General features: G+C 52.1%; 1 protein-coding gene across 3 annotated transcripts in view; it reads right to left on the bottom strand.

Moving 5' to 3' along the window:
* Positions 1-9,522, bottom strand: part of SCUBE2 (signal peptide, CUB domain and EGF like domain containing 2) — a 67,846-nt gene extending 58,324 nt beyond the window's left edge. For 2 of the 3 annotated variants that reach the window (XM_066583656.1, XM_066583657.1), the window contains exons 1-4: positions 9,287-9,522; positions 3,011-3,133; positions 1,837-1,962; positions 5-139 (exon numbers count right to left, since the gene is read on the bottom strand). In XM_066583656.1, coding sequence (XP_066439753.1) covers positions 5-139; positions 1,837-1,962; positions 3,011-3,133; positions 9,287-9,362 — 460 coding nt within the window. In that variant the 5' untranslated portion in view covers positions 9,363-9,522. The remainder of the gene's footprint in view (positions 1-4; positions 140-1,836; positions 1,963-3,010; positions 3,134-9,286) is intronic. The other variant, XM_066583658.1, reaches the window with a different exon arrangement.
* Positions 9,523-12,818: the final 3,296 nt, after the last annotated feature.

Below are 12,818 nucleotides of genomic sequence, written 5' to 3'. Positions count from 1 at the left end.
TCACCTTCAGAACGATGAATACATGTATGCTGGTTGTCACTGAGAAAGAAGCCAGCTTTACAGCGACATTCATAGCTGCCCATGGTGTTGACGCATGTCTGCTGACAGCCCCCGTTGTTTGACTTGCACTCGTCCACATCTAAGAAAAGGTAAAGGAAAGCATCAGTGTATATAAACGCTGGTTTCATGTTGATTTCACTACATGTCAGCAGCTCAGGGGTTAACACAGTAAATAGTTCTCAGGGTAGGCTGCGTTCCTTGTGTCATGTTTGTTTTTGTTGATACAGATCTCCATCCTGCTTCTAATGCTGTATAACGGAGGGTCCGCTGCGGGACGGACCTTGTGGATCCACCTGTATTTGACTCTGTGTCTTACTATGGAACGCGGAGGCTGCAACGCAGCAGTGAAGAAGTTAATGGCTGCACTAGTAACTCGATGTTGTGGCCATTCGTCACGACACGTCAAACCTTGTTCTTCCTCCAACCACATGGAAAGTGATTGACTCCTGGCGCTGGAGACCCTCCATTCACCCCCTGCTCCCCGCACAATGAGCAGGACATTCCTGCGCAGCCGTGAACCTGTCTGCAAGTTCTGTGCATTAACTGGGTCATTTAGTTTTCTGTAAATAAAGCTTAAAGGGGTCGTCCCGGGGGATTTTTCTCTCAAAAACAGGCTCAGTGTGCAGTTGAAAAATAACAGAAGACATGCCCACCTCCCCTGCTCCCCCTCCGCTCTCGTTCCACATGCGCCCGGTCCGCACTCCCTTCACTTCTCCACCCAGCACGGTTTTGAAAAAAAAAAAAAAAGTCTCCCCGATATAAAGAAACTTCCTAAGAGCTAGACATCGGGCTTGTGTACGGAAGTTTGTGGTATATATGACAGCATTGTAACTTTCAGACCCACCATTTTTTTTAAAAAGTGGACAGGGCGCAGAAACGCCGTCACATCCACTGTGATATCCGCCAGAATCTGAAGTACGTTATAGCAGATATGTATGCCGGCTTGGAGCTGCTGTGGATATCCATCTGGTGCCGCCAGATGCCACAAATGTAAATGGTGCGTCACTCTTAAAGGGGTTGTACCACAATTACAAGTTGTCCCCTTCTTCCCTATCCACAGGATATCCTCAAGATGGGGATAACTTGCTGATCGGTGGGGGTCTCACAGATGGGACTCCTGCTAGAGAGTTCCCTGTCTTCTCCAGGGTTACTGCACCCCCTGCAATGAGGTGCAGACTGAATGTAGCGCTGGTCGTGCGAGTGCACTGGCGCTTAATTCACTTACAATGGGCCTGTGAAGATACCCAAGAGGCGCCCGCTCAGGTATTTCCATCAGCCCCTTTAAAATGAGTGGAGCACCGAATGCGCATGCTCAGCCCGTGCCTCATTCACAGTGACAGGCAGAGCGGGACATGCGTGAGACCCCTACTAAATCAGCAAGTTATCCCCCATCGTGGGGGATAAGCATGTAAAGCATTGGACTCCAATGCATTCATTTACATGACGGTATTTTCAGCCACGCTTTTATCTCGCAGCGTCAAAAGGCGCAGGGAGGGGGAGGAGTTTACCTGCATCCGGCGCTCGGTGAAGAAGACAGCTATTTAAGCTAAATAGAGCCATTCTGCTGACCGCCGCTGCAGCGTCCTTTTCACGCGATGCGGCCGTGTGAATGGACGAGAAAACGCTAATTCCTTTTGGAATAAGATTGCGGCAATGAACCGTTGCTGCGATTTCTTGACGCGATGCGACCTGCGTTAAACGCTTCGCTTGTGTGAAAGAGGCCTGAAAGGAAACGGACGCTCAGCTAGTAACCTGGACGAGGGATAAGCTTCTCACCGAGGCAGTTATGTCCATCGTGCGCCAATTCAAAGCCGTCGTAGCAAGTGCAGCGGTAGTTCCCGGGGATGTTGGTGCAGTCGTGGACGCAGTCTCCATTGTAGTCGTTATCGCATTCATCAATGTCTGCAGGATAAAGACACAAGTGATTATGATCGATGCCTTTACAGCTCAGCGACACAAGTGAAAACACTCGCCGGCCCTTTAACAGCGGATTGTCTTGCAAATCAAGTGTTTTTGTTGCACTTCTCTCCCAGCTGAAGAGGCGGCTGAGCGTCCCGCGGGCGACAGATTGATGAGGCGCCCGGCCGCAGAGGGTTAAACCCACAAGTGTCTCTTCCATGACCCGTTACATGTTTATGGTGCGTTAGGAGGCGCCATTAAAGATCAGAATATAATAAGTGGCCTTACGAGAAAATACATCCGCGGCGCAGCGCAGCGACCGCAGGCGCCCATCGCAGATGTTCTACCGGGAATTGCATAAAAGAGGGGACTAACAAATACTAATCAGGCCTCCTGCGTTATGTATCACATCGCACTTGTGCTCGCATCCCACGCCGTGCAACGCTTTTAAAGGTCCCATTGACAACAAGGGGCGTTGTGTTCCGAGGGACGCCAAAAGACCGAATGTGCTGTGAGGAAAAAAAATTGCTCTTGTGAATAAGTCCATTCAAAAGAATGACGTTCATATCCATGCGAGTTTCTCACAATGCGCAAAACGTGCGCAAGATTCTCACCTGTGTGAATGTTACCTAATATAGAGGATTGTATGGCGAACAAAAAACGCTAGAAAAAACGCCAGACCCAGAAGCTTGCTGAAAAACGCCAAAAAGAAAACTTCTCTGGATGCGGACTGCTCAATAAATGGCTAAAGACGGTAAGGGTGGTTTCGCACGGGCGACAAAATTGAGCGATTTTTGCCTGATGCGTCAGTAAATAAGCAGATTCTGAAACCAATGGTTTCCGTCCGTCTGCGATGCTGAGAGATAAAGAATCGCAGCGTGCGCCATCTTCCTGAGATGTGCGATTTTCTATCTCCCATGCACTCCTATGGAGCTGCGTTTTATCGGATTTGTTCGCACCGCGGAACGCCACAGATTTTGCTAGAGTTTTTATCGGCGAATTCAAGCGTAAACTCTGCGGTGAGCCCCCGGTGACGCACGGCCGCCCTCACCTTCACACGCGGTGCCTTCCCCTTTAAATCCTGCTTTGCACACACACTTGTATGACGTTGGCGTGTCCTGGCATATGGCGTCGATGTGGCAGTCATCCGTGCCCAGGGCGCACTCGTCAACACCTGTAGAGAGAGAGAAAGCGTCCGCAGGTATTAGCTGCCATACCCTACATATAACCGTAGGCACGAGGACGCCGCCGAGCTGCGACATTGTTTACATACATATTTATTCGTATCGTCCCACGTGATTAATCTATGATGGCAGAAACAACCCGGGCGCAGCGCTATCTTCCTGTAGAAGCGGCAGGCGCCTCGGTTAGACCCAGGGGGTCCTCTTACAGGGACGGTCACACGTGGCAGATATCGGCGCAGAGCTGCGTCATATTTGGCGCTGTGGATTTGATGCCCATCCACACTAAGATCATCACCACTTGCTGCAGATTCGTAACCAAGTGCATCCCCTCCATCGCAGGGGCGGCGTTGGCTGCTGCATCCACACTACAACAATGGCGCAGACTTTGGCGTGTTTTTTCCAGTGCGTAAAGTAAGCACCGCTACATGTGATCGCACTATAGGATATGTTAGCAGGGCCTGTCGTTTGCTGCCAGCGGCTTTTATTGATGGCAGCCGCAGGGTCGACCTGACTAGAGCCCGGGACGCCATTTGTACGTACAAACCTGCCAAAGAAGATGGTGCCACTGATGGGAGAGGAACAAGCGCGCCAAAGATAGGGGAAACGGGAGCCGTCGCCTATAGCAACCAATCAGATTACACCTTGGGTTGGGCCTCCCTCGCACCTGCAGACGGCGGCAGCTCTGTAGTCACGCTCCGTTTATCACTTCATTACTTCATATCACTTCATAACCGCGCCATTTTGTCACTGTGGTGTCAGGACTTGTTGCCCGGAGCAACCAATCAGCTTCCAGCTCTCATCGTTACAGCTCTAGATAAGAAAGTGAAGAAGCGATGTGATTGGTCGCTATGGGTGACAGCTGAGGATATAGAAGCAGCGATGTGATTGGTCGCTACGGGTGACAGCTGAGGATATAGAAGCAGCGATGTGATTGGTCGCCATGGTTATTACCTCAAAATATAAAAGCAGCGATGTGATTGGTCGCTATGGGTAACAGCTTGGGATATAGAAGCAGTCATGTGATTGGTCGCCATGGTTATTACCTCAAAATATAAAAGCAGCGATGTGATTGGTCGCTATGGGTAACAGCTTGGGATATAGAAGCAGTCATGTGATTGGTCGCTATGGGTGACAGCTGAGGCTGAGGATATAGAAGCAGAGATGTGATTGGTCGCCATGGTTATTACCTCACAATATAAAAGCAGTGATGTGATTGGTCGCTATGGGTAACAGCTGAGGATATAGAAGCAGCGATGTGATTGGTCGCTATGGGTAACAGCTGAGGATATAGAAGCAGCGATGTGATTGGTCGCCATGGTTATTACCTCACAATATAAAAGCAGTGATGTGATTGGTCACTATGGGTAACAGCTGAGGATATAGAAGCAGCGATGTGATTGGTCGCTCCGGTCACATACAGTCTCTCTCACCCCTGCGGCCTTCTCGCAGCCGCCAATCAGATCACTGGTTTCATGTTCCATCTGACATCTGATTGGTCGTCTCCCAGAGTCGGCAGAAGCTGAATAAGGTGAGTGGATCGGCTATGAACACCTGCCGACTATTCCGGAAGGCTCCGGCGTTATGATCCCTGCGCTGGTATCATGGCCGCATTCCTCCGGCTCGCGGTGAGGTAACGGCCTCTGGTTTCTGTCACTGTTTGGCTCCGTCCTCCATAATTGATGATTGTTCCCATTTCTGCTTATTTAGAGCTATTTCCCTGGTGGCCCTTGGGGGCCCTCAGCGCTCGCAGGCCGCATGTTGTCCGTGATGATCCCGCAGCGTTTTATACGAGGATTCCGTTCCGCCGCTCTGTAATTAATAACGATCCAAATCCGCACCGATAATTGTGGATTTTGCCACCGTGGACTTCCTGCCCGTAGTCGGTCGCGGACCGCCGCAGCGCTGGTGCCCTACGAGAGGGAGGCCTACAATTACAACGTGTTACCATGTGTGGCGGGTACATCTCCGCGGACGTCGGACAAACACGCCTGGCAGCTGACACTGTGCAAAATGGCGGTTGGCGTTTCTCACTGTGGCGCTGGTAATTACTGCTTCTGTTTACTTGCTGTTTACATCCTAGGCCGTGCATATATTTCTGCGCCGCCTTCCGCCGCGGTCACTCACGGTGGTTACACTCCGACCGCCCTGTCCGCTCCAACTGCTCCACTTGCGCCATTTACGTCAGGCCTGTCCGCCTCGCCAAACAACGAAAATCACAGCAATCACTATTAACCCCCGGGAGGAGATGGCTAACTGCACTTCTTTGGATGGCGTCTCCATTGACGCAGCGCCAAACATATTCCGAACGGACATCTTCTGCGAACCGCCTTTCTCCATACATGGCACAGAGGTTGTGGAGGTCCAGTGCCAGGTGACGCCAAGAGCCCTCTGCGGGCAGCACAGGTGACTCCTTACCCAGGTTGGGCTTGCTGGGACATGTAGTCCTCTGACTACAGCCAGCCGATACTGGCGCAGCCCCATTACTATAGCCGCCTCTGTTTGCCGCGAGCGTCCTGTCCTTATAGAGATCCCATAAATGATGCGCCGGCTGCCCGGGAAGCGGACTGGAAAGTTGAACTTGGCAGAAACCCCTCCATGTAAAAGACGGATTTGTTGTTTGAACGTCGCATATCAGGTGGCAGCGAGAGCGAATACTGGGCGCATTGTGAGCATTAACGGGGAAAAGCTGCTCGCCGACACGCTGAAACCGTAAAAAAGGGGTTTTACTATGTGGCCACAATCACATCACTAAGTGCCGACCGAAAATAGGACCCCTGCCCCCCTCATCTACCCCGAGCCCCGCACAACTGCGAGACTGTGGAATCATCTGTACAGCTCTTTATACTCCAATCACATCCAGAGCTGCATTCACAGTTCTGCTGTTACATTATATGTTTATACTCCAAGCACATCCAGAGCTGCATTCACAGTTCTGCTGCATTACTGCCCCTTGTGGGTTTAAAGGGGTTACCCAGGACCTTCACTATTGATGACCTATCCAATAATTGATGGGCCAGGATCCACCTTGCAGGATCCCCATTGATCAGCTGATTGCTGGGCCTGGAAGCAGATAGCACTGTCCATATTGCAGTGGCCCGGTTTGGTACTGCAGGCTCAGCACCCATTGAATGGAGCCGTGCTTGTAGTACCAAACCGGAAGCTGCAGCGCTGTTGGCGGGCCCGGCAATCAGCTGATCAGAGCGGGCCAAACCAACTATGGTGGCTCAGTGGTTAGCACTGTTGCCTTGCTGTGCCGGGGTCCTCCATAAGCATACAGGTGACTGGAGATTGGGGACTCCAGCGCCCGTAATGTATGAATGGTGATGAGTCATAATAGTTAATATCCCCCCAAACCCCTTCTGGGGTCTCCACGGAACATGCTGCAGTGCATTGTGGGGGATGTAGTGTTTATAGTAGGTCCTGCACAGATTCTCCCAGAATGCCGTGTGCCCTGGTGATGGGGATGACCCCTCCAGGCACCAGCGCTCACGGCGAGTTCATCACATCTGCGTAGAAATTGTAGTTTTTCTATATTTCAAAGTCAGTTCCCGCACCGCGCAATTCCCGTCTAGAGCGTAGCGTGCGGCCGCTGCTCTCGCCTTCAGCTATCTGTAGAGCGCATTCACACAGCCGACTGCAATCTACGCCATCGCTCTGTTTCGGAAATGCACTTTTGCATAAAATCGCACCACCTCCGTGTACCCGCCATCTTCACGCACATCAAAAAACATGGCGTTTGCTTACAATAGTCATGGTGGTAAAAATCGCTTTGCATTAATGGGCGATTCTTAAGCAAGAAGCCCCCCAAGATAGGACACGCGGCGGCTTTTCTGTCTTGGCCCATCGCGTGACTAACCAGACAGAAATCAATAACTTCTTCTCAAATCGCAGTCGGATGGAAGTCGTGTGACGCTCGCCTGTGCGAACGCACGCTTAGGCGCATCTACACGGCGCTAGCGAGATTCCTGGGTGCGACTTGCATCACATCGCACACAACTAGGTGACGCTTCAGCTTTTCCGACCCGCTCCGTCTGTGCAAGACCCACTGGAAACAAAGGGTTAATACATCGCACGGGTTCACTGCGATTTTCTCGGCCTCCAGAGACCGGAGTGCGCCAGATTCGTTGAGATTTGCGCGCCTTATAAGAAATTCAGTGCGGTTTGCGCCAACAAACTAAATTACAAAATAAGAGTCCAGACCCCCACCCCCCACCCGTCGTCTTTAACCCATGACATTCTGCACCGTTGGCTGGAAAGTTCAGCTGAGACGTCTTCATTTACATGGGAGGATCACGGGGGGGCGCAGCCTGTAGACACGCCGTATAGTAACAGGGGCTATGAAGTGTCACTACAAGTACCAGCAAGACCAGACACTCTGAGAGTTTGACGACCTCTGTCGTATCAGGATAAACCTGCTGGCATTTGTAGTCCTACAGCTGCACAGCTAGCATACAGGGCTATTGAGGGTTAAACATCTGCTGTGCTGATACTTGCAGTTCTACAAGGGTTCCCCTCCTGTTCACACAGCTGAGGGTTTGTTACAATGGACCATCAACACATCAGCAGCACAAATCTGTCTCTCATCCCGATGGTTTGTTACAATGTATCAGTGCAGGTAATCGGCTGGATTTACACGGACAAGCGTGAAATCGGTCCAGGAAACTCGCACCAATATTGCGCTCTTTAACCCGCGATGTGCCTGGAAAACGTATCGCGGCAGGCGCCATCTTCAATCTTATTTTTGGATTAGGACAAATGACAGCTTTCCCCGCATGAACATTTCCCGTACACACGGGTGCCGAGGGATTCTGTTTTTAACTCGCCCGTAGGAAATGACGGAAGAGTGGAATTGCCGCGAGAGAAAAATCGTACATGTAAACAGACCTATTTAAAATAATGGGTTCTGTTCTCGTGCGTCCAACGCCCAAAATGTGAGCGATTCAAGTCCGCTGTGTTAATATGGCCTCCGCGCGGGGTTCAGGGCGTTCACACCGCGGAGGGCCGTACGGTCAGACGTGTTACATTTGACAATCCGGCGAGCAGAAGTCCCCGTGCCGTCCGATGGCGGACCGCATCACACGCAGGCGGGCGCTGTTTCCACAAGCTGATTCACATACTGCAGATGGATTTTGGGCAAAAACAATCCACTGCGAAAATACGGAGTGGAAAAACGCCAAGAACCAACGGAAAGACAAAGCGGCTAATCGCGGGCGGATCTGCTGCCGACCGGAGTACATCTGTGGCGGAAATCTGAGCGCCGGCTTTGGGGTTTTGCTGCAGATCATGTTGCAATTCAGTGTTGCAATATGCAAATGTGACACACGTGAACAAACCCTCAGCTGTGAGAGGTCTGGGTCCTGATCGGATGCAAACAAATACGTTTCCGTTCACTGACAGCAAGTAGATCGCAACAAAAAAACCTGCAGGCAAGTAGTAGAAAGTTCATTCTGCCATAACGAAGAATCGCGGCAGGGGACACAGGAAGGACAATGGGGGGGAGCAAGACGATGGGGGGCGCAGGACAATGGGTGGCGAAGGACAATGGAGGCCGCAGGACAATGGGGGGGCACGGGACAATGGGGGGCGCAGGACAACGGGGCGGGGGCACAGGACGATGGGGGGGCGCGGGACAATGGGAGGCGAAGGACGATGGGGTGGCGCGAAACAATGGGGGGGCATGGGACAATGGGGGGCACGGGACAATGGGGGGCGCCCTCTAATCTATCTCCCACGTCACGGGGTCAGTGTCACCGTAGACAGTGATGTCAGGACATACATTCTCCACATTCCTGGATACAAACGTTTCTTCCTGCCGACATCAACCTGGATGTTTCCAAATGTGGGCAGTGGCTGCTGCCAGGTATCAGTGGTGCCAAGTACAGCGCTGCTCCATTATCGCCAGCTCCGCAGTTACAGCTCTGCCTCATATTTACCTCGTTTCCACCCAAAGGAACGTTCTGAATATGCGGCTTATTAGAAATGGTGCAAAATACAAGATCTTCCAAGATCCGCAGCTGGCAATCTGTAGAATTTCTGTAAACTCGTCGCAGTGACACCGCCGCCTTACGCCGACGACACGGGCATCATGAGTACATATAGCGATATACCGCCGAGGCCGCAGTACGCCAGAACAGGTTACTCACCGCTGTGTGTCCGGCCTGCAGGGGGCGGTGATGTGCAAAGAGGGAGCAACAGTAACAAGAACTGGAGGGCCCTCATAGTGACAGGCAGGGGGCGCCCCTCCTCTTCCCTGACCCTCCCCTGAAGAGTGTCTGAGATCTCCTGACCTGCGGCTCCTCACCTGTGTGGCCTATTAATACCCCTCACCTACCTGCCCTTTGTAAAGACCTCCTCCTTCCCTCCACCCCACATAGACCTGTCCCCCCCACGACAGACCCCTTCTCTTTCCCCTTAAAGTGACCCTTCTTGTTCCCGGTCCCCTACAAAATGAGCCCCTTCTCTGCTGCTGTCCCCTTGTTTCTATTTGCCCCCCCAAGAAGCAACACCTCTTGACTCCCCTTGAACTGACCTCTCCTTTTCTGCTGTCCCCCCTGTTAGGCCACCTCCTTTTCCCCTTAAAATAACCCTTTTTTTCCTGCCTCCCTTAAAATAACCTCCTGTTGCCCTTTATTTGTTTGTCCCCCCTACAAGTGACCCCTCCTACCCCCTTTAAACTGACTCCTCCTCTTCTATGATCCCCCCTTATAGACCCCACCTCTTTCCTTTTAATGTGACCCTGTCCCATTTAAAATTAACCCCTTCTCTCATGCCTCTTTCTTTTTTTCTGCCCCCACTATAAGTCGCCCTTCCAGCCCCCTTTAAACAACCCCTTCCTGCCTCACCCTTTTTTTCTGCCCCCTTCAGTCCTCTTTAAATGCCCTTTTCTCTCTTGCCTCTCTTTATTTTGTACCCCCTAGAAGTGACCCCTCCAGATCCCTTTAAATGCCCGCTTCTTTCCCCTCGTCCTCTTCCCCTACACCGACCCCTTCTGCCAAAAGACCCTGATTCTACTTTGCCCCCTTATAGTGACCCCTTCTCTTGTCTTCCTTTTTTTTACCCCCAGCCCCCTTTTAACACCTCCACCTGTCCCCGCTTATAGACTCCTCTTCTTCCTCTTTTTGTAAATGCCCCCTTCTGCTCCCCTTTATTTTGTCCCCCCCTAGAAGTGACCCCTCCAGCCTTTTAAATGCCCCTTCTCCCCTCTTGTCCCCCCTTGTAGACTCCTCTTGCTCCCACTTTAAAGTGATCCCTGCTGTCCCCAATCCGCCCCAGTGCCCCTCCTCTCCTGCCCCAGTGCCCCCTGACTGTATTGTGCCCCTTCTCTCCTCCGGATCGCTGCTGCCCCGTGCCGTCCTCGGTGTGTGAGCCGGAGCTGCCGGGGATGATGCGGCCGCCCCTCTCTCCTCCCCCGGTCCTGCTGTGTCTGCCCCTCCAGCACCTCCTCTCCCCCCACCCCCAGCCCCTGCCTGCAGCCTGCAGGAGGACTACAAGTCCTAGCATGACCAGGATGGCACTTGTAGTCCTGCTCACATTATGGGGTTAACTCCTTGTGCCCACCTTACACCCTCCTGCCACTGAGTCTCATGTATTCCCTGCCTGGGCTCCACTGCGCCCGCATGGGCATCAGACCTGCCTCCTTCTCCTGTGATACGGCCGAAATGGGAAAACTGGCGCAGAAACAAAATCCACTGCAACGCCACAGCCGCAGATACATGAAACGCGTCCGCGGCGACCATCGCTTTAATCGGGACGTTTATCAAAAACACTTCCGTATTTTCTGCGGTCCGTTACTGGAATGTACCGCAAAATCGTATTCAGACATTAATGGAGATTTACTGAAATGCTCCAAGTATCACCTGATGCGCGGGGAAATCCCGACTGATCTTTGGCGCACAGTTGTCACCGGCATCCGCAGAATGTCACATTTACGTAAGGATAGGTTCGCACTGGCAATTAGTTTCATCATGGGAGCAGGAAAACGGAATGCTGGACTCGCCCCGCGGTGGAAAGAAACGGCGCCAGATGGACCTGACTGCCTACAATGGCATCCGTCCGTGGTGTCCGGCTTCCTGGCGCAGCATGCTGTGTCACCGCCTGAGGCTCCATGCCGATGTCATCGTATCAGAAAATGCGCAAAATTCCTGAAACACCATTTATTCCTCTCCGTGACCGCGTTTATTGTAAAATAACGAATAAAGACACAACGGTCGCCATATTTATGCGTTCCGTTCACAAGCGGCGGACACACTGTGACATCAGTCAGCGATCCTGCCTCTACCAATCAGATCGGGCAGCGATCCACCCACTTATGACGCCCGCTGAGATGTGGGGGTTCTGCGCCAGCCGATGGTTTGGAGTCCCAGTTAAGACTTGTTAATCATTTGCATGATAAATATAAGAAAGTGTCGCGAACCGTAAAAATATCGGGAATTGCAGAAAAGTGACATTTCTAAATTTTTGTTTCAAAAAGTTCAAAAGTAACAGAGAAGAAATAAGTGAATCCATCATGGCGGCCTCCACAGCAGCAGCAGCAGCCGGTTCATGGTGGAGAAGTGGGCGGAGCCTTCCCCTTGCTTCGCAGCGGTTTGTAAATCCGCCTTTGTCCATTTTATGGCGGTTATAAATCTCGCTGTGAAAGCCCCGACTGTGCGGTTTATACTCATCCAAAAATATGTTTCCAGGGAAAAAGAGAAAAATCATCGTCCTCCGGAGGCGCCACTTCTAGGGGTCTGTGCGAAAGTGTTCACCCCCTTCCAAATCAGAACTATCACAGCCTCTCAGCGCCTCCAGCCTCAGGTTTCTAACAGGTTCCTCCTGCCTCTGCTCGGTCCCATCACCGGTTCTTGGTGCCTCTGTCCTCAGTCATCCAGATGCCACCTCTCTCTCTTACATGATGGCGCAGTAGCGCCCCCCTGTGTTTGCATTACACTGAAACATGCTGGACTCATGCAGATGTAGCAGAGCTGAGTTGGTCATGAGTCCCTTGCACCACCGCTGTGCCCATATGTATATTCACACCCCAGAGTCACTGCAAGTACGTGGATTTCTGCGAGCCGCGTTCTGATGCGCGAGACAATCGCAGACATTCCTGCCGCTACTTCACCCCAAACGGCAGACCAGAGCGCTCCTGCTTGTAGTCACGCAACCACCGCCTGCGGTCCCAACGACAGACGTGCTCCGTGCAATTAAAGGGCGATTCTGGAGACTGGACATTTTTCCAGTTTTCACCCATCCACTGGATAGGTGAAAACTGTTAGATTGTTGGGGGTCCGACTACTTGGACTCCCACCGATCCTGAGAACGAGGGGCCCCTTTCCATTGCTCCTCACTTCTAGGCGGCTTTTCCCTCCCGCAGTGACATCAGTCTGACTGCAGCGCTGGCTGCCACTGCATTCATTTCGCTGCCGTTGACAGATCTAGCGTAGTGCCCAGCTATCTCCGGCAGTCCCATTGAAAATGTATGGAGTGGAGCGGTCACTGTGCGTGCGCGACCACCGCGCCATTTAATCTCCGCGCTGAAGAGGTTTCAGCGAGTCCACAGTAAGGAGGAATGGGGAAACGTCACCCCTGATCTTGGGATTGGTGGGGGTCCCAGTAGTCAAACCCCCACTGATCAATCATATCTGCCCTGTGTACCGTGTGCGGTATATAACCACAGGTCTGTGTGCCAGGGTC

This window comes from Eleutherodactylus coqui, chromosome 11, assembly GCF_035609145.1.
Source record: "Eleutherodactylus coqui strain aEleCoq1 chromosome 11, aEleCoq1.hap1, whole genome shotgun sequence".
In the NCBI taxonomy this organism is placed as follows: Eukaryota; Metazoa; Chordata; class Amphibia; order Anura; family Eleutherodactylidae; genus Eleutherodactylus; species Eleutherodactylus coqui.
The sequence above is the reverse complement of the archived record's forward strand: the minus strand, read 5'-3'. Positions and strand labels throughout refer to the sequence as shown.